General features: G+C 43.3%; 1 protein-coding gene across 1 annotated transcript in view; it reads right to left on the bottom strand.

Annotated features, from left to right (window-relative positions):
- CHTF18 (chromosome transmission fidelity factor 18) overlaps positions 1–22,469 on the bottom strand; it is a 45,957-nt gene that overhangs the window by 19,695 nt on the left and 3,793 nt on the right. The window contains exons 4-11 of the mRNA XM_070760923.1: positions 20,283–20,475; positions 20,059–20,148; positions 17,224–17,276; positions 10,804–10,948; positions 6,953–7,168; positions 3,983–4,080; positions 2,999–3,122; positions 592–728 (exon numbers count right to left, since the gene is read on the bottom strand). Of these exons, the coding sequence (XP_070617024.1) occupies positions 592–728; positions 2,999–3,122; positions 3,983–4,080; positions 6,953–7,168; positions 10,804–10,948; positions 17,224–17,276; positions 20,059–20,148; positions 20,283–20,475 (1,056 nt within the window). The remainder of the gene's footprint in view (positions 1–591; positions 729–2,998; positions 3,123–3,982; positions 4,081–6,952; positions 7,169–10,803; positions 10,949–17,223; positions 17,277–20,058; positions 20,149–20,282; positions 20,476–22,469) is intronic.

Here is a 22,469-nt window from a genome sequence, read left to right as displayed (position 1 = left end):
AAAGTTTAATTATTGATAAAATATATAGATGTGCAGAGATGGATGAAATGACAAACTCAATCAAGGGAATAAAACATAAAGAAATTAAGGAATTATACGACAAATGGCACAAATGGATTCAAAATAAAAACTGAAAAGTAACAATACAAAGTATTGGTATATATAGAAATAAAAATAAACATTTTGTAATAATAATATAAATGAAATAAAAACAAGGGACTGAATTTATGCTTATTGATATTTCATTTTTTCCCCTTTCTAATATTATGCTTCACTTACGATATTTATATTTGAATGTACATAATTTAACAGATTATAGAGAGAAATGAATGATATATTTAAAATGTAATAGATACGGATTAAGACCTGTACAAAAAAACCCCATATGAGAAATATTCTTTTTAAAATCAATAAACTTAAAAATAAATAAATAAATAAATGGGAGATTCATCCTATCAAGGTTAAATTAGCCTTGAAATATGCCAAGATTTTGATGAAAACCCAATCAGGCTTTGCTTCCTTTTTCTTGTCCCACGAACCGGCCGAGGTGTGTGTGCCCTCCCCTGAACTCCCCCAAAGACCACCGCTTACTGGTCATTGCAAATGCAGATGATTGGCCGGAGCAGAAGGCCCTTCCGTCCTCTGCTCTTTGGCCCGCTCGGTTGGCCTTCCGATTCTGCCATTCCAGCTTTCTGGTTGACGATGCTTAACAGCACATTGATAGATGCCTGGAAAGACAAAAGGGCCAAAAGAGTTGGAGGGAGAGGACATGGGACAGAAGACCCTGAGTGGGGTCATCCTGAATCAATCTAGTGGAAGACGACATTGTTCACCATCCCTATTACAAGGAAGAAGGAAGACCTAAAGCTCCCCAGAGGATGTCCAACACTACTGGACATGGAGACTATAATAATAATAATAATAATAATAATAATAATAATAATAATAATAATAATAATAATAACAACAACAACAACAACAACAATAACAACAACAACAACAGTAGTAGTAGTAATAATAATAATTATTATTATTATTGTGCCGGAACTATCATTTACTAGTGGCAAAGTCCGAAAAAGTGGTTGAAAATGAGCAAGCAAAACTACTGTGGGACTTCAGACTTCAGACTGACCGAATTCTGAAGCATAACACACCAGACATCCTGATTGTGGAAAGTATGGATCATCGACATCGCAATCCCAGGAGACAGCAGAATTGAGGAGAAGCAGCTGGAGAAATTAGTGAAATACGAAGATCTAAAAATCGAGGTGCAACGACTCTGGCATAAGCCCGTGAAAGTGGTCCCAGTGGTACTTGGCACGCTGGGCGCAGTGCCAAAGGATCTCAGCGGACATTTGAAAACCATTGGAATTGACAAAATCTCCTTCTGTCAATTGCAAAAGGCCGCCCGACTGGTGATGAAATACGAAATCCAGCATAGTGATCTCGTTTGCTGTGTTGTATTGACATAATAATAATAATAATAATAATAATAATAATAATAATAATAATAATAATAGTAATAATAATAATAATAATAATAATAATAATAATAATTTATTAGATTTGTATGCCGCCCCTCTCTGTGGACTCGGAGCAGCTCACAACAAAATAACACAGTATAACAAATCTAATATTAAAAAACATTTAAAACCCAACATTAAAACCATGCAACACAATCATTCCATGCATAAACTATATATGCCGGGGGGTATCTTAATTCCCCCTTAATTCCCCTGGCGACATAGGTGGGTCTTTAGCAATTTACGAAAGGCAAGGAGGGTGGGGGCAGTTCTAATCTCTGGGGTGAGTTGATTCCAAAGGGCCGGGGCCGCCACAGAGAAGCGTCTTCCTCTGGGGCCCGCCAACCGACATTGTTTAGTTGACGGGATCCGGAGAAGGCCAACCTATGGGACCTAATTGGTCGCTGGCATTCGTGCGGCAGAAGACGGTTCTGGAGGTATTCTGGTCCGATGCCATGTAGGGTTTCATAGGTCATTACCAACACTTTAAATTGTGACTGGAAACTGATCGGGAGCCAATGCAGGCCGCGGAGTGTTGGAGAGATGTGGGCAAATCTAGGTAGCCCTACAATAGCTCTCGCGGCTGCGTTCTGCACGATCTGAAGTTTCCAAACACTATTCAAAGGTAGCCCCATGTAGCAAGCGTTTCATCCGCCGTCGTTCATTTCATCCTCCATCGTTCCTACCCATAAAATCACCATCAGGGCTGACTCAGCCTTCCGTCCTTCCGAGGTCAGTAAAATGAGGACCCGGACTGTTGCAGGCAGGACTCTGCAAACCATAGGAGCTGGGGTGGCACAGCAGGTAGAGTGCAGCACGGCAGGCCACTGAAGCTGACTGTAGATCTGTAGGTCAGCGGTTCAAATCTCATCACCGGCTCAAGATTGACTCAGCCTTCCATCCTTCCAAGGTGGGTAAAATGAGGACCCGGATTGTTGGAGGCAATATGCTGATTCTTTTAAAAAGTGCTACAGTAATCCTTTGCTACAGCACGGTTCATCTTTCGCGGATTCGCTACTTCATGGGTTTTCAAAGAGGGCTTAAATCTATTAAAATTTTTAAATCCATTAAAAATTCATAAAATTCTTCTACAGGGCTACTGTACTCTATTAAAGAAACTGGTAGGATATCACATGTAGTTCCAGCTGAGAAACATTATAGAATGGCTGTTTAATGCCAAGGGTGCGTTTTAAAAGTCCGAATACTTGTTAAATACATAAAAAAATATATTTCCTCTACTTCATGGAAATTCGTTTTTCACGGGTGGTCTTGGAACGCGGCCCCAGCGAAAAACAAGAGATCACTGTATTGCTAACATGTTGTAAGCCGCCCTGAGTCTAAGGAGAAGGGCGGCATAAAAATCGAATGAATAAATATATAAATAATAAATAAATAAACCTCCTAGAGAGGGCTGAGGTCTAAGCGCTGTGAATTGCAGAAAGAACCGACTGATGAACCAGCCAGGATTTGCCTACCGTTGGAGCACCGTCTATCTCGTCAATGACCAGGCAGTTGGGCTTCTCACTGGCTCCCAGCACCGACTTCATTTGAGTGGCAGCCTCAATTTGGGTCTGGAAGATTTCTGGACTGCGGTCGTCACTGGAATAAACGTTCTGGGTTAAAGGCGGGGAAGGAGGCCGCCAGCACCTCAGGAAAAGGCCTCGTGCAGCGGTTGCATCATGAAGGACCAGGATGGAGGCGCCTTGTCAGCAGCTGGAGTCAAAGACGCTGCGCGCAGGATGCAGGAAGTCCAGCTGCCGTCTCGGGCCTGGTCCTGGGTCAGGGCAGCCGGGGCTTGGACCGGCTCAAAACTCAGGTTGGGTAGCTCTTCCCTTCTGTTTCGTGAGAGTAATTTATTGAACAGATTTGCACAAACACTTCAAATTCTTCAAAGTACTGTCCTTGGGCCTCCACACATTTTTTCCAATGACTCTGCCATGACCGGTATGCGCCCTGGAAGGTGTCTTTGGGGACTTCTCGCAAGGTCTTCATCAAGGCTGATTGGATCTCTTTTATGGACGAAAAACGTGTCTTGCCACAACATGCTACGAGTCCGTGAGTTCCTGGCCAAACACCAGGTGCCAACGCTGCCCCACACTCCCCTATAGTCCTGACGTTGCCCCAGCAGACTTCTTTTTGTTCCCAGCCCTGAAAGGAACCCGTTTTTCATCCATAGAAGAGATCCAATCAGCCGTGACGAAGACCTTGCGAGAGGTCCCCGAAGACGCCTTCCAGGGAGCGTACCGGTTATGGCAGAGACACTGGAAAAAATGTGTAGAGGCCCAAGGACAGGACTTTGAAGAATTTTAAGTGTTTGTGCAAATCTGTTCAATAAATTACTTAAAAAAATAATTGCATTACTTTGGGACCTGTATATTAAGTATGTTCCAATACTTACCACTTTCTTCTCCAGCTGTTCTGACTTCATTAACCCTGAAAAAAGGGGAACTACGGCTTACCTGGCATTCATTTCCACCACGTTGTATCCGGCGTGCTTTGCAATGACGTGAGCCAGAGTGGTCTTCCCCAAGCCAGGTGGTCCACAAAGGAGAGCAATCTACAGGCAGAACAAAAGTGATTGGGGGTCATGTTAAAGCATCTCCGAAAGGCAATGCTGCTCTGCGTGGTGTGAAAAAACCAACCGCCCGGAGGGGAAAGGGTTGAATCAAGAAGCCTTCATAGCCACCGATGCCCAGGGCAATTGCATTACTCGGACAGTCAGAAGGCGGGAGAGGCAGAAAGACATCTGCAACTAGGGTGAATGCTGACACCATGTGCTCTGAACTGTCAATCATCAATTTTTAGGGGGAACATTTGGGGAAAAAATATTAAAATTTCCAGAAGACCCAATGGGGTGGCAGAAGGCAAACAAGGAGAAGAATCTTTAATCTTATGTCAGGGTAGAGAAAGAATAAAAGCAGCATCCACCCTCAATACTGTTGTGGTTAGCTCTGGCCCAGCTCCTGCCCCAAGGACTGTGGATGTGGGGGAGACATCCACATGCTGCAGGCCTGTTTTGCCCCCGGTGGAATCTGATGATGAAGGCTCCTCTGACCAAGAAGACATGAGTGACAGGGAGGAGGAGAGTGTGGCAGACAGCTCAGAAGGAGATCAATTATCTAGCTCCTCCTTGGATTCAGAACAAGAGTTAATGATACAGCCACGCATGTGGAGAGCGATGCATAGGCAACAACAACTGAGAGATTATTATCAAAGAAAATGAGGCCACCTGTGGTTGGGTGGGGCTGTGGTAATTAGTGAGGCTGCTATAAATAGCAGCCTGTGGGTTTGGCCATTGTGCAGGATTATCTGATCCTTGTGTTTCGTGCCTGCTTTGCTGCATTTGACCTTTTGTGTGCTGATTTCCCCCCGCTTTGAAACTAAACCAGAGCAAAGTGTGTTTCACTTTGTGAAAGAAGAAGGACTGTGAATTGCCTCCCAGCTGCAAGCTAAGTATCACAGAACTGATAAGGGACTTGTACCAATTACCAGTTTGTTTGGAGACGAGTGCTCTTTGCTATACCAAAAGAGAGCTTGGTTTAAGTGACTTTTCAGTATAAATAACATTGTTTTGAATTTTCAAATGTGTGTGTGTCTGAAATTTGTACCTGTGAATTTTTGGGAGAAGTCTACCAGAGAGCCTGACAGAACAGGAAGAAGAGGCAAAAAAATCTTAAACCCCGGGTTCATATCTCGAAAAGTTCATATGACGAGGGGTTTGTAAGACGAGGTATCAGTGTATTAAAATTTCCAGATGACCCAATGGGGTGGCAGAAGGCAAACAAGGAGAAGAATCTTTAATCTTATGTCAGGGTAGAGAAAGAAGAAAAGCAGCATCCACCCGCAGTACCAAATCTCATTGACACCCCAAAGTTAAGAGCCCTGCAGTCCCCACTTTTCTTGTCCGGGAAGGGGAAGAAGCCAATATCTTCAGGACCGCCTTCTGCTGCACGAATCCCAGCGACCGATTAGGTCCCACAGAGTTGGCCTTCTCTGGGTCCCGTCAACAAAAACAATGCTGGCGGGACCCAGGACAAGAGCCTTCTCTGTGGTGGCCCCGGCTTTCTGGAATCAACTCCCCCATCGGAGATCAAGACTGCCCCCACCCTCCTTGCCTTTCGCAAACTTCTGAAACCCCACCTTTGTTACCAGGCTTGGGGAAACTGACATACCCCTAGCTGTATGGTTTGTCTGAACTGTATGATTGTTTTTTATAAGGGTTTTAAAATTGTTTTTAATATTGGATTTGTATCTCATGCATTATTTGTTGTGAGCCATTCTGAGTCCTTGGAGAGGGGCGGCATACAAATCTAATAAATTATTATTATTATTCCCAAGGGTCTCCGCTGGGAGGAAAATATTTTCTGCCCGGCTTGGAGCCCGAGACAGATGGAAAATAGAAGTGGAAGAGCAGCCATATAGAATGTGTTGCACATCATCTTTCGGCTGTGGCGAGGGGGGCGTTTGCCCAGGTTCGCCTGTGCACCAGTTGCGGCCCTATTTGGACCGGGAGTCATTGCTCACAGTCACTCATGCCCTCATCACCTTGAGGTTCGATTACTGCAACGCTCTCTACATGGGGCTACCTTTGAAAGGTATTCGGAAACTCCAGATCATGCAGAATGCAGCCGCGAGAGCCATCGTGGGGCTTCCAAGATTCGCCCACGTTTCTTCAACACTCCGTGGCTTGCATTGGCTGCCGATCAGTTTCCGGTCACAATTCAAAGTGTTGGTCATGACCTTTAAAGCCCTACATGGCATTGGACCAGATTACCTCCGGAACCGCCTGCTACTGCACGAATCCCAGCGACCGATAAGGTCCCACAGAGTTGGCCTTCTCCGGGTCCTGTCGACTAAACAATGTCGTTTGACAGGCCCCAGGGGAAGAGCATTCTCTGTGGCGGCCCTGGCCCTCTGGAACCAACTCCCCCCGGAGGTTAGAACGGCCCCCACCCTCCCTGTCTTTTGTAAACTACTCAAGACTCACTTATACTGCCAGGCATGGGGGAGTTGAGATATTCCTTCCCCCTAGGCCATTACAATTTATGCATGGTGTGTTTGTATGTATGTTTGGTTTTATAATAGGGGTTTTTAGTTGTTTTAGTATTGGATTGTTACATGCTGTTTTTATCATTGTGGTTAGCCGCCCCGAGTCTAGGGAGAGGGGTGGCATACAAATCCAATAAATAAATAAATAAATAAAATAAATAAATAAATATAATGTGCAACACTGGATGTGCAAGCTTCCATTTGAGGTGTATGTGAAAGAAATCCACTAGGTGTGGAAACCAGATCTAACTTTTCCTGTGAGTTCAAGGCTCCTTAGCAACTCTCGGCTTGCAGCACAGCGACTCTGGTCAAGAACGGAGAAGCGTGAAATGACCCGACTAACCGGAAGTGCAAAGGCTCTGCTTTTCCAGCCTCCTCACCTTGAACTTTGGCCGGTTGTGCTGGTCCAGTTCCGCCTCCAAGGCCTCCTCGGTCACCTGGGCTTTGGTCTTCCACCTGGTGGTTCCCTGGTCCCTGGTTGGCTTGGGCGGAGGGTGGGCCCCGGAGGGCAGGGGGGCCTTCCGGCAGGGCTTCTCCTTCCCAAACACCAGCAAATCCCACAGCTTCAGCCACTTCAGGAGGCAGCGGTTGGTGTACTGAAACCAGAAGGGAGGAAGGGGACAATACTCCAGGGATGCACAAATCACATCGCAGACCAGGCCGAACTACTCAAGCAGGGGAACGTGACAGATCTTGTTTAGGGATCTGCAAGTGGCCTGGAAACTTTCTACTCTTCCTACAAGGAATATTAAATATTGAAAATACATGGGACTCCTCCATCTTTCTGTCAGGCGGACAGTTCTCCAAAAACAGATCAGAGAGAGACCAATCTTGGCCTGTGAGGTCAAAGAGACCAACCAAGACATGTGTCGGTTATGACCTATAAAGCCCTTCATGGCACCTGACCAGACTATCTCAGGGACTGCCTTCTGCTGCACGAATCCCAACGACCAGTTAGGTCCCACAGAGTGGGTCTTCTCCGGGTCCCGTCAACTAAACAATGTCGCTTGGCGGGACCCAGGGGAAGAGCCTTCTCTGTGATGGCCCCGGCCCTCTGGAACCAACTCCCCCCAGAGATTAGAATTCCCCCCACCCTCCTTGCCTTTTGTAAGCTTCTTAAAACCCACCTCTGCCGCCAGGCATGGGGGAACTGAGATACTCTTTCCCCCTAGGCCTTTACAATTTTTTATGCATGGTATGTCTGTATGTATGTTTGGTTTTATAATAAGGGGTTTAACTGTTTTAATATTGGATTTTTATATGCTGTTTTTATTACTGTTGTTAGCCGCCCCAAGTCTACAGAGAGGGGCGGCATACAAATCCAATAAATCGAAGAGAGGAGGCTGAAGAAGTCAAGGAAGCAAGAACAAAAAATATTTCAATAAAAATCAGGTAAGATCCTTTGACAATTTTTAAATTTCTCAAGTAAAAACATTATCAGGACTTAAGAACTTAAACATTTAATATTTGAAACATCAAGCTTGATTTTTCTGAAATTAAAAATGTGTACTTAAGATTTAAACATTACTTTTACTGAAGATGAAAGCAAAGCCTGCATCCTTAGTAATAATCATACTGACATTTATTTAAAACATTGATGATAATGTGAAGTTCCTCTTATGTATCATTTAAACAATCATTACAAGAACTCTGTAAAAGGTAAATCAAATCTCCGAGCCCCATTGGAGCATCCAAAGGCAGAGGGATATAGACACGGGGGAAGAGGGGTTCTTGTGAAAGTGTCCTTCACCCTTTATACAGGTGAAACTCGAAAAATCAGAATATCATGCCAAAGTTTATTTCAGTAATGCAACCTAAAAGTCCGCGGAGAGGGGCGGCATACAAATCTAATAAATAAATAAACAAACAAACAAACAAATAAATAAAGTGATGTCATTCAAAGAGACAGGAGGCTCTCTTAAAAAGTGTTATTGCACCCTAACCTCCAACACTTTACCCTTAGACTATCCACGATTGACCTCACCAGGTTCCTTAGAGGTCAGTAAAGGACGAGCATAAGTGCACCAGTGTGCCTTCTGTCCCCTGTCCAATTGTCTCTCCTATATTTCATATATCTTTTCTCCCATTCATGTATCTTTTCCTCTCTTCTTCATTGACGTATTTTTATTCTCATATCTTTTCTTCTATCCTTTCCCTGATATTTACTACTACGTGTTTTTATTCTCTTCAACTTTCAATTTGTATTGGACAAAATGAATAAATAAAATAAAATAAATAAATAAAATAAAATAAATAAATAAAATATGTTGTAAGCCGCCCTGAGTCTAAGGAGAAGGGCAGCATAAAAAAATAGAATGAATGAATGAACGAACGAAGGAATGAATAAGAAAAGGCCGGCTGTCATTCTGCCTGCTTCATCCAGCCCCTGAAATAGCCGAAAGTCAAGCAACTCAGTCCAAGCAAAGAAATTGGGTCTGTAAGTCAGGTTCTCCCTCCTCCCCTGGATACATTGGTTCCCTGCTTTGAAATTAATCACATTCGGTATTCAAAGCATTTTGATGTAAAAATTTGGTCCCCATAAATCTTTTGCTTGGTACAAAATGCACCAGCTAGAACTGCTGTTGTGTGACTCTGCTCTTCCTTTTGGGAAACGCTGTTTGGTACTCATCGTACCTCCTGGAGCCAATTAAGGATGAGCGCCGAGGCCCCACTGTGCTTTAGAAGGGGATCTCCGGGGAGAGATCGCAAAGCCAACAACTGAAGAGAGATCTGTCCTCACCTTTATAAGAAGTCTCCCTCCTCCCCTCCCCAGCCGCCTCTCACTGCAGCAGCAGCTCAGCCTCAGCTATAAGAAGAACTCTTTTTATTGGGTATTTCAAATACAAAGTATAAAAAAGAAACTTATTATTTAATAATACATATATTGACTGCGGCCCGAATTGTATTTGCACAGAAATGGAAAGAAAAAACGATACCAAAAGATACTGAAGTATTTAAAAAAATTATAGAATGTGCAGAACTAGATATGATGACTAAACGTTTAAATAATCAAACTGAAACAGAATATTATAAAATATGAGACAAAGTATACGATTGGTGGAATTTTAAAAATGGTATTAATAATTAATTATAATATAGAATGAAATAGTAAATAGTATTACTAATAATCTTTCTTTTTCTTTTGTATAAGCATAGAATATTTTAAAATATAAAGAAATTTAATTAATAAGTTTAATATTAAAAATATAGAGTTAAATCTAACAAGAATGTAACTTACATGTGTGGTATTTCTGCTTTGATCTGATTACAGTTAGGATTTTTTTATATTTTTGTATTAGTTAGACTTCTACGACAAGCGGAGCAATGGTAGCTCCTTAAATGTTTAGTGTTGTATGTCTTTGGTTTTTTTTTTTTAAAATTCAATAAAAATATTTTTTTAAAAAAAGAAGACACTCAACGTTGTGACCTGGAAGGCTGCCTTACCGCACGGTCCCATCGTCTGGCAGTCCAGAGACACTAAATGGCATGCCGCAGGTTTCCAACTCCTCTCCCAAACACAGTGGTGCCTCTACTTAAGAACGCCTCTAATTAAGAACTTTTCTAACTAAGAACCAGGTGTTCAAGATTTTTTTGCCTCTTCTTAAGAACCATTTTCTACTTAGGAACCCGAGCCCGGAAAAAATTCCTAGGAAATTTGAGAGCGGAACAAAGGCCCGGCCAGTTTCCTGCCTTTAATCCCAGCCATCTTGGGCTTTCCTGGGCTGCCAGAGGAGCCTTTCGGTGGTGCTTAAGGAAGCTTTGGCAGTCCAGAGCGAACGGAGCGTTTTCCTTTCTCTGGGCGCTTGGAGATGGAATAAACCTCTGCCAGTGTCCAGAGATAAGAAATGCTCCCTTCGTAGGGCAGCCGAGGAGTCACCACAGCGAAGGAAAGGCGGCGGCTACAAAGCGAGAGAGGGAGAGGAGAGGGGAGCCCTTCAGCATGGGAAGGAAGAGGCAGCAGGTAGCAGCAGCAGCAGCCACTGTATGGGAGGCAGCCTCGCGCCGGGTGTATTGGAGGCACATGCTTCTCCTTGTTGCCATCTTGGAGAACAGCAGCACATCCAACTAGCCTGGTTGCATGTCGAGAGAAGCAACATCGCCACACCTCCACACGCCCGCACCTCTCAGGCTGGGCAGCAGAGCCAACGGTGAGCAGTACCGAGCTGTGGCTAGGCGGAGCACCCAATCTCCTCTTCCTGACCTGTAGGGTGCCCAGAAGGGAACCACTTACATCATCGCTGAGCAACTCCAGGTAGCGTCTGGGAGTGAACTGGTCCACCCAGAGAGAATGCTGGGCAGGGGCTTCTGCTCGGTCCCTGCCCTCTTCTTCCCCATTGGGCCCAGGGGCTTCCTCTTCAGGGTCCTCAGCCCCCAGCCTGCAAGAAGGAGAATCTGGCTGAAACTTCTGGGAAAGGTTCGGTGTCAAGTTGAGGGAACTCTCAACTTTTAATCTGGTCAATTAATTTCTTAAAAAAATCAAAAACAACTTTGAAATTTGGAGGTATAAAACACAGAAAAGAAAAAAAAACCTATCTTCTGAAATTAGAGCATCAATCTCATTTTGCATAATGGATCATTTTCTGTCCAATTAAGACAAAGAACATAGCAGCTGATTGGACAATCTTGCAGATTAATAATAATAATATTGGCTGCCGATCAGTTTCTGGTCACAATTCAAAGTATTGGCAATGACCTATAAAGCCCTACATGGCATCGGAGCCGCACAAATCCCAGCGGCCGATTAGGTCCCACAGTTGGCCTTCTCTGGGTCCCGTTGACTAAACAATGCCGTCTGGCGGGACCCAGGGGAAGAGCCTTCTCTGTGGCGGCCCCGTCCCTCTGGAATCAATTCCCCACGGAGATTCGAATTGCCCTCACACACCCCGTCTTCCGCAAGATGTTAAAGACCCACCTCTGTCGCCAGGCATGGGGGGACTGATTTCCACCCCCCATTGCTGATTATAGCACTTGAGAACGGTATGATTGTGTAGTATCGATTGTTTTTTTAATATTAAGAGGTTTTAATTCTAGCTTTTACTAATATTAGATTTGTACCACTGTTTATTGTATTTTATTATTGCTGCGAGTCCTTGGAGAGGGGCAGCATACAAATGTAATAAATTATTATTAATTTTTTTTTTAATCTAGTCAGTTAATTTTAAAAAAAATCAAAAACAACTTTGAAATTTGGTGGTATAAAATGCAGAAAAGAAAAAAAAGTATCTTCTCAAATTAGGGCATCAATCTCATTTTGCATAATGGATCATTTTATGTGTAATTAAGACAAATAACATATTGTGTTCGTCTTAATTATCCAAGCAGCAGCTGATTGGACAATCTTGCAGATTCTTTTTGATTTCAGAGGTTTTAACCCCAAAGTGTCCAAGCAGTTTCCAAGTCAAGGAAATCTCGTGAATCTCTGCTTCTAAAAATAAGGAAGAGGAATTAAGGAGAGTTTTATGAGAGAGTTTTGATTTATGCACAGCTGTGGTTAAAGCAAGAAGCACACATCTGAATGTTCTAGCAGTGTCCAAGAAATCTCCCCAAAAGCTAATAAAAAGACAACCTGGTAAACTTCCACCTAGAACGGACCTGGGCAAGTGGCGGCCCGGGGGCCGCATGGGGCTCGCCCGCTGTCTGTGACTGGCCCGCAAAGGCTGGTCCAAGCAGGAAGGAGAAATAAGGGAGGGAGGGAGGAAGGAAGGAAGGAAGGAGAAATGGAGGAAGGAGAAATACATAATATAATATATAATTATAATTTATTTATTTATTTTATTTTTTATTAATCAGATTTGTATGCCGCCCCTTTCCGTAGACTCGGGGCAGCTAACAACAATAATAATACAATGTAAACAAATCTAATATTTAAGTTAATTTCAAAAACCCCAATTTAAGAAACCAATCATACATACTGACATACCATGCATAAATTTTATAAGCCTAGGGGGAAGGGAAAGTCTCAATTCCCCCATGCCTGACGACAGAGGTGGGTTTTAAGGAGCTTACGAAAGGCAAGGAGGGTGGGGGCAACTCTGATATCTGGGGGGAGTTGGTTCCAAAGGGTCGGGGCCGCCACAGACTGGTCACTGGGATTCGTGCGGCAGAAGGCGGTCCTGGAGATACTCTGGTCCAGTGCCATGAAGGGCTTTATAGGTCATAATTATAACATAATTAACTCAGTTCTACCCAATAATATACAGTATTGGGTAGAACTGAGTTAATTATATTAGTCCGGCCCTCTAAAAGCAATTTCTCATACGTCCCCCTGGCAAAATTAATTGCCCACCCCTGATCTAGAGGAAAATTTTAGCAAAATGTCATGAGGCTGAATTTCTTTCAAAGGGGGAAACAGGGATTTCCCACAGCAAGGAACAAAAGTAGAGATGATTAAATTGATTGCGTTATTCGAAGAAAAGAACATATCTAATTTTGTTTCCATTTGGAAACAACTTTGGATATTTTTTTTTTTACTAGAATATTCTTTATTGGCCAAGCCTGATTGGATACAGAAGAAATTCGTCTCTGGCGCATAGGCTCTCAGTATACATACATGCAACAAAGTGATAAATCATAAGATATAACCAATTAGTGACAGTCGTAATCCTAGTTCCCTCTAAGCTGAGCAGTGAGCAATCGCTCACTTAAAAATCATCGTCAACTCAGAGTTTTCCAAACCTGCCCAGAAGCCGAGAGAGAAAGAGTGAGAGGGAAGGAGAGAGAGAGGAAGAGAGGAAGAGAGAGAAACAGATAGAAAAAAGAGAGGAAGGAAAAGAGAAAGAAAAAGAATGGGAGTAAGGAAGAGAGAAAGAAAATCAAAATCTAGTTTGAAACTAACTCAACTATTTAAGTGGCATTTTGATATTGATAGAGTTGCCCTATTATGAGCTCACTGTTATAGACACACAGTACAGTATTTTATTTTGAAATTCTCTGAGGCAAAACAGGGTGGGTTTTTTATTTGTTTGTTTGTTTGTTATTTATTTGTTTATTTATTTATTATTTCTGTGCCGCCCAGTCCCGAAGGGACTGCCTCTCAGACACTATACTTTTCCGCCCCCCCCCCCCAAAAAAAAATTAGAGGGAACACTCGTAATTGTTATGTGTACTCCCTTGCAGAGTGAGGATGTTTCAGATTCGGAGGATGACTGGGATTTAGAGATCATAAATCTCCCTGCTCTACCGACAGTTAACAATGTTAGTGCAGACCACGGAGCTAATGACATAGAGGTGAGTTCGAGTGACTCAAATGGGGGAGACCACAGATGGAGGGACGCTCGTTTTCAAAGGTTGCAGAAACGCCGGGAAGAAAGAGGGTGGGGATATAGAAACATAGAAACATAGAAGTCTGACGGCAGAAAAAGACCTCATGGTCCATCTAGTCTGCCCTTATACTATTCCCTGTGTTTTATCTTAGGATGGATATATGTTTATCCCAGGCATGTTTAAATTCAGTTACTGTGGATTTATCTACCACATCTGCTGGAAGTTTGTTCCAAGGATCTACTACTCTTTCAGTAAAATAATATTTTCTCATGTTGCTTTTGATCTTTCCCCCAACTAACTTCAGATTGTGTCCCCTTGTTCTTGTGTTCACTTTCCTATTAAAAACACTTCCCTCCTGGACCTTATTTAACCCTTTAATATATTTAAATGTTTTGATCATGTCCCCCCTTTTCCTTCTGTCCTCCAGACTATACAGATTGAGTTCATGAAGTCTTTCCTGATACGTTTTATGCTTAAGACCTTCCACCATTCTTGTAGCCCGTCTTTGGACCCGTTCAATTTTGTCAATATCTTTTTGTAGGTGAGGTCTCCAGAACTGAACACAGTATTCCAAATGTGGTCTCACCAGCATTCCATATAGTGGGATCATAATCTCCCTCTTCCTGCTTGTTATACCTCTAGCTATGCAGCCAAGCATCCTACTTGCTTTCCCTACCGCCTGACTGCACTGTTCACCCATTTTGAGACTGTCAGAAATCACTACCCCTAAATCCTTTTCTTTTGAAGTATTTGCCAACACTGAACTGCCAATACAATACTCAGATTGAGGATTCCTTTTCCCCAAGTGCATTATTTTACATTTGGAAACATTAAACTGCAGTTTCCATTGCTTAGACTATTTATCTAGTAAAGCTAAATCATTTACCATATTACAGACGCCTCCAGGAATATCAACCCTATTGCACACTTTAGAGTCATCGGCAAATAGGCAAACCTTCCCTACCAAACCTTCCCCTATGTCACTCACAAATATATTAAAAAGAATAGGACCCAGAACAGATCCTTGTGGCACACCGCTTGTAACCTGACTCTGCTCAGAATACTCGCCATTAACAATAACTCTCTGATGTCTATGCTTCAGCCAGCTGCAAATCCATTGAACTATCCAGGGATTAAGTCCAATCTTCACTAATTTATCTATCAGCTCTTTATGTGGAACCGTATCAAAGGCTTTGCTGAAGTCCAGGTAGGCAATATCCACGGCACCACCTTCATCCAACACCTTTGTGACATAGTCAAAGAAATCAATGAGATTAGTCTGACATGATTTGCCTTCAGTAAAGCCATGCTGATTTGGGTCTAATAAGTTATTGTTTTTTAGGTGCTGATTTATCCTCTTTTTGAGTAGAGTCTCCATCATTTTAACTACAACTGATGTCAAGCTAACTGGCCTGTAGTTACCAGCTTCTTCTCTACTGCCCTTCTTGTGAATAGGCACAACACTGGCCATTCTCCAATCCTCAGGAACTTCTCCTGTTAACAAGGATTGGTTAAACAAATCAGTCAGGGGGGTAGCAATGACAGATCTGAGTTCTTTAAGAACTCTGGGGTGGATGCCATCTGGACCCATTGCCTTATTTATCTTTAATATTAGAGAGTAATTAATGTATGAATTATGTCACATCTGAGTGTGAAACGGAAGTGACACTGAATTTGTTCAATCTTTCAAAAAAGAATGGCTGCATCCCGAACTTACTCCGAAACGTAAGCATGATGTGTGATTTATTGTTTCTTTTTGACTCCTGGCTAGCCCGAATTAGCCATAAATTTTAGAATGACTTGTGGAATGTCTTTCATGTTATTTCCAAGCTTATCTACTTAATTGCTGAGATAAAAATGTTGAGGAAAGAAAACTGCGTGCAGTGTTGAAATGTAGAGGAGAAAATAAAGAGGATATGTTTTACATAGAATAGAATAGAATAGAATTTTATTGGCCAAGTGTGATTGGACACACAAGGAATTTGTCTTGGTGCAAATGCTCTCAGTGTACATAAAAGAAAAAGATTGAGATGCATTGAGAATTCCTTTATTCCAGGTATTATACGAATCAGCCTGAAATCAAAAGACTAATAGGAGTAGGTAATAGTAATAGAAACATAGAAGACTGACGGCACAAAAAGACCTCAAGGTCCATCTAGTCTGCCCTTATACTATTTCCTGTATTTTATCTTACAATGGATACAGTGATCCCTCGATTATCGTGAGGGTTCCGTTCCAAGACCCCTCGCGATAATCGATTTTTCGCGATGTAGGGTTGCGGAAGTAAAAACACCATCTGCGCATGCGTGCCCTTTTTCCATGGCCGCGCATGCGCAGATGGTGGAGTTTGCGTGGGCGGCGGGGAAACCCGAGCGAGCAGACGAAGATCGGGGTTTCCCCGCCGCCCACGCAAAGGGGAAACCCCGGCTCCTCGCTGATGCCCCCGCTCGCCCGCCAGCAAGAGGGGGAGAGATAGAGAAAGAGAGAGAAGGAAAGAAAGAGATGAGAGAGGGAGGAAGAGAGTGTGAGAGAGGAAGAAGCAAGATAGAGAAAGAGAGAGAGAAAGAAAGATGAGAAAGGAAGGAAGAGAGTGACGTCATCGGGTGGGAAAAATCGTGATATAGCGTTTCGCGAAGATCGAGATCGCGAAAATCGACGGATCACTGTATATGTTTATCCCAGGCATGTTTAAATTCAGTTACTGTGGATTTACCAACCACGTCTGCTGGAAGTTTGTTCCAAGGATCTACTACTCTTTCAGTGAAATAATATTTTCTCACGTTGCTTTTGATCTTTCCCCCAACTAACTTCAGATTGTGTCCCCTTGTTCTGGTGTTCACTTTCCTATTAAAAACACTTCCCTCCTGAACCTTATTTAACCCTTTAACATATTTAAATGTTTCGATCATGTCCCCCCTTTTCCTTCTGTCCTCCAGACTATACAGATTGAGTTCATTAAGTCTTTCCTGATAAGTTTTATGCTTAAGACCTTCCACCATTCTTGTAGACCATCTTTTGACCCGTTCAATTTTGTCAATATCTTTTTGTAGGTGAGGTCTCCAGAACTGAACACAGTATTCCAAATGTGGTCTCACCAGCGCTCTAGTAATTATTATTATTATTTATTGGATTTGTATGCCGCCCCTCTCCGCAGACTCGGGGCGAAGTCTGCGGAGAGGGGCAGCAACCTACTACATGATTAGGTATCCTTAGGCATAAGACAGCACTGAGAGAATTGGGTATTCAGCAGAATACACCCCAACGGGGGCGAATCACCTCTGAATGACAGGAGTTGGAAGGCATCAGGCTGTGCAAGGCCTGAGCAAGGATTCCACCTGGCAGAGGGATTCCCTGGGCGGCCAGAAAGAAGAGGAGATACAAAGCTTACCTGCTCAAAACTTTCATCAGCTGCTCCGAAGATTCAAGGATCTGCTTTTGGCGCTGAAACGCAGAGGATAAAAGAACTGCATGAAAACTCAATCACTTACAAAATAAGAAATTGAGAGACTTATCCTCCGTTATCGAAATGCCACATCTTCAACACAGAATAGAATTGGTTATCCAAGAGGGATCTCGTCTGACTAATATAATAATAGTTTTCAAATATCCTGTTGCTGAATTTGTATGCAGCCAAAGCTATTTGTGTGTTCTTTTGGCCACCACATTTGGAGACGTTTTGTATGAAGCCACATATCTCTGGTGTAAAATCTGATTGCAAGATATAGGGTGTGTTCCAAAGGTAATGCAATTATTATTTTTTTTAAAAAAAATTATTGAACAGATTTGCATAAGCAAAATTCTTCAAAGTACTGTCCTTGGGCCTCTACACATTTTTTCCAGCGACTCTGCCATGACCGGTACGGAAGGGACCTTCAGGGACCTCTCACAAGGTCTTTGTCACGGCTGATTGAATCTCTTCTATGGGTGAAAAACGGGTTCCTTTCAGAGCTGGGAACAAAAAGAAGTCTGCTGGGGTGATGTCAGGACTATAGGGGGGTGTGGGGCAGCGTTGGCACCTGGTGTTTGGACAGAAACTCATGGACTGGTAGCGTGTTGTGGCAAGGCATGCTTTTTTGTCCATAGAAGAGATCCAATCAGCCGTGACGAAGACCTTGCGAGAGGTCCCCATAGACGCCTTCCAGGGCATGTACTGGTCATGGCAGAGTTGCTGGAAAAAATATGTAGAGGCTCAAGGACAGTACTTCGAAGAATTTTAAGTGTTTGTGCAAATCTGTTCAATAAATTTTAAAAAATTGCATTACTTTTGGAACACACCCTGTATTGGTTACCGTAATGAAGACAATTTAAATTGTGGCTCCAGGCTTGTTCCAAGTGCCTCCAGTTCAGATGTAATAGAAAAATCATGTTTAATGAAAATCAGGATGACTTCAACCTGAGCCTGCCAAGAAGCAGAAGAATGAATTGCATGGGGAAAAAACTAAGAATCAATGCAAAGAGGATTGAGAGCAAGAACGTCCAGCATTTGGATTCTGCCCAGAGGCCAGGACAAATGGCAAAGGTCTTTAGAAGAGGTTTTTCTTTAAAAACTGCTTCCCAGAACTCTAGAATTCCATTAGAAGGATGGTTTTTGTAGGATCTTAAGGGCCAAAGGGGTGCACCAATTGCACTACAGCAATTTTTTTCTAGGGAAAAACTATCATGTCATGTCCATTGAATATACCGTACTTTTCAGAATATTATAATAATAATAATAATAATAATAATAATAATAATAATAATAATAATTTATTAGATTTATATACCGCCCCTCTCCGAAGATTCGGGGCGGCTCACAACAATAATAAAAAACATTATAACAGTGAAACAAATCTAATATTAAAAGAAAAAGATATATAAAACCTCAACAATTAAAAAATCATACAGCACATACATACCAAACATGAAATATAAAAAAGCTTGGGGAGGTGTCTCAGTTCCCCCTGCCTGGCGATATAGGTGGGTCTTGAGTAATTTGCGAAAGACAAAGAGGGTGGGGGCTGTTCTAATCTCTGGGGGGAGTTGATTCCAGAGTGCTGGGGCCGCCACAGAGAAGGCTCTTCCCCTGGGGCCCGCCAAACGACATTGTTTGGTCAACGGGACCCGGAGAAGGCCAACTCTGTGGGATCTAATCGGTCGCTGGGATTCATGCGGCAGAAGGCGGTCCTGGGGGTAATCTGGTCCGGTGCCATGTAGGGTTTTATAGGTCATAACCAACACATAACCAAGCATCTTGCCGCCTTGAGTGCCACTTTGTAGGTCTTAATAAAAGCCCTTACAAGTGTTCGATCGGATTCGGACTTACTCTTTCTCCGCAATAAATAATACGCAATCATTAAGTGTTGTACCACATGATTCTTGACAAATGTATCTTTTACTTTTATGTACAGTGGAACCTCGACATACGAGCAGCTCTACTTACGAGCTACTCGAGATAAGAGCTGGGAGGGGAGCGACATTTTTGTTCGCCTCCCGAGCTCACATTCGGGATACGAGCGCCAAGGAGCTGTCTCCTGAAGCCGAACGCTAACTTCCGCGTTCGGCTTCAGGAGACAGCTCCTTGGCGCTCGTATCCCGCGTGTTTTAAAAGGTTGCAGACGGCCTGGGGGGCTCGGGGGGGTGCTGGCAAGCCCCCCAGGCCGGCTGCAACCTTTTAAAACACGCGCGCCGCTTCGCAGCTGTCTCCTGAAGCCGAACGCTAACTTCCGCGTTCGGCGGCAGCGGTTTTTGTTGTTGTTGCACGGATTAATTGACTTTACATTGTTTCCTATGGGAAACAATGTTTCGTCATACGAGCGTTCTGACTTACGAGCCTCCTTCCGGAACCAATTAGTCTCGTAAGTCGGGGTTCTGCTGTACGCTGAGAGCATCTGCACCAAGACAAATTCCTTGTGTCCAATCACTCTTGGCCAATAAAATTCTATTCTATTCTATTAATTAAGAGGAACCATAGGACTCTCATGGCATTAGAGCTGCTGTTGACATGCAGGATTAATAGCAATAGGATTAACAGTCACTTGACAGGGAACATTTTATTCCAAGTTTTCTAACACTGGACTTTGCCTCGCGGTTATAGTATTTTTTTGCTTGAAACTAATAGGTTCCAGAACCTGAAAAAGCCTGAAAATATAATCTTTGATATTTAAAATGAGGGAACCAGGGGGGGATGAAACATAGGCAAGATTTTGCTTTTGGGAGAGAGGAGGGCAGTAGAGAATAAATGTACCTCTTCCATTACTTGTTCTTTTAGGTAGGCAAATGGCACACCCAGAAGGTGAAGTGATCTCTGTCGCTTCCAACTGACGGAGCTGGCAAACTGCAAAACCAGACAAAGCATTCCAATGAACATAACAAGCCTAGCAGGATGTCCCCCACCTCCCCCCCCCCAATTCCAGGCAGGCAGGAAAAGACCCCAGAGTGTTTGCACAAAAGCTCTCCTTCCATTCGTACCTCCGCTGCCACGCCATCCTCCTTCACAACCATGAAGACTCGCGTGCCATTAGTAGAGGTCACGTTGATGTAGTCTTGCAGGATAGGGGGGCGTTTGAGGATCTTTCCAGATGATTTCTTTCCAGGAGGGGTGGCACGCAGCAGGACTATGTCGCTTATTTCCCCCTGGTCTGCGCCATCAGGCCTGGGATTCCTACCCAATGACAGAGCAGGGAGAGAGAAGAACATCAAAGCTTTGAAGCATAGAAACTGTTCTGCCGGGCTCTCTGATATGAGTCTCCCGAAAATTCAAGGGTACAAATTTCAGACACACACACACGTTTGAAAATTCAAAACAATGTTCTTTATCCCAAAAGTCAAAATAAACTAAGCACTCTTTTTGTATTGCAAAGAACACTCGTCCCAAAGCAACTGGGTAGTCTGTACAATTAACCTTAAGCAGTCATTAAGTACTTAGCTAGCAGCTGTGAAGAAACTTCACACCCCTTCTTCCAACGAAGTGAGACACACACACGTTGTTCTGCTTTGTTTTCAAAGGCGTGACAAATCAACAAGCAAAGTCCAGAAACCAGCAACCCAGGATTCCTGACGAACTGCGATCAGATACTCTTCCACAACGGCCAAACCCACATGCTGCTATTTATAGCAGCAGCCCTAATTACTGGAGCCCCACCCAACCACAGGTGGCCTCATTTTCTCTTGTAATAATCCTTCAGTTGTTGTCTCCTATGCATCACTCTACGCATGCGTGGATGTGTCATTAATTCTTGTTCAGAATCCAAGGATGATACAGATGATTGATCTCCTCCTGGGCTGTCTGCCAAACTCCCCTCTTCCCTGTCACTCGTGCTGCCTTGGTCAGAGGAGGCTTCATCGGCAGATTCCATCGGGAGCAAAACAGGCCTGTGGCATGTGGATGTCTGCCCCACATCCACCTGCACATTTCTTGGGGCAGGAGCTGGGCCAGAGCTAACCACAACACAAACATAGAAGATTGACGGCAGAAAAAGACCTCATGGTCCATCTAGTCTGCCCTTAAACTATCTCCTGTATTTTTATCTTAGGATGGATATATGTTTATCCCAGGCATGTTAAATCCAGTTCCTGTGGATTTACCAACCACGTCTGCTGGAGGTTTGTTCTAAGCATTTCCAAGCATGAAAAGGCAGCCCAGGGAAGAGTCAGGCTTCCTCAAACCAGTGGCCTCCAGACTGTAACTCATCTGGTTCATGATGAGAAACAGTGTAGTTCCCACTGTCTGGAAAGCACACAGGAAGTACAGCCTCTTTTGTGCCTTCTTCACAAGCATATTAACATTCATAGTCCATGAGAGGTCTTCTGAGATATAAGTGCCCAGAAATTTGAGAGGGTTGGTAGTATCAAATTTCTGGGCAATTATATCTCAGAAGACCTCTCATGGACTATGAATGTTAATATGCTTGTGAAGAAGGCACAAAAGAGGCTGTACTTCTTGAGAATGCTCAGGAAGATAAATTTATCTCAGCATCTATTGTTGTCCTACTATCGCAGCACCATTGAGAGTGTCCTGACATACGGCATTCCAGCTTGGTATGGGAGCAGCTCTGTAGCGAACAAAAAGCTCTACAGAGAATTATTAAAACTGCCCAGAACATCATTGGGCTCCAGCTACCCGCCCTGGATGACATCTTCACATCTCGCTGTTCTAGGAAGGTGCATACCACTCTCAAAGACTCTTCTCATCCTGCTTACAATCTCTTTGAATTGTTGCCTTCTGGCAGAAGATACAGAACAACTAGAACTCAGACCACACGTTTCTTGAATAGTTTTTATCCCAGAGCTATACTCGCACTTAACAACGAACTAAAGGGTCACCATCAGTGAACTGTTGGACAATATTACTCGGTTTGTCAAGTAGATGGTTGAGTGGTTCAGGGTGGGGAATTTGTAGTGGGTGGGACATTTATTCTATTTTTAAATTTACCTATTCTGATTTTATGTATGGTGGGATCGGTCTCTGGGTGTCACACGACTTTCGTTGCCAATGACAATTCGTTGTCTTTGACAATGGCATTTTATTATTATTATTATTACATGCCCTGGGCCCGAGGGAACACGCACGTTTTTATAACCACATTTCACAAACTTATTTACAACTCCTCTTCCTTAAACAATGGGCTCCCAGGCCCTTCTCTTGCTGTCCGCTGA

The sequence above is a fragment of the Erythrolamprus reginae genome, chromosome 9, assembly GCF_031021105.1.
Source record: "Erythrolamprus reginae isolate rEryReg1 chromosome 9, rEryReg1.hap1, whole genome shotgun sequence".
In the NCBI taxonomy this organism is placed as follows: domain Eukaryota; kingdom Metazoa; phylum Chordata; class Lepidosauria; order Squamata; family Dipsadidae; genus Erythrolamprus; species Erythrolamprus reginae.
Note: the sequence above shows the minus strand (reverse complement) of the source record. Positions and strands in the feature narration are given on the sequence as shown.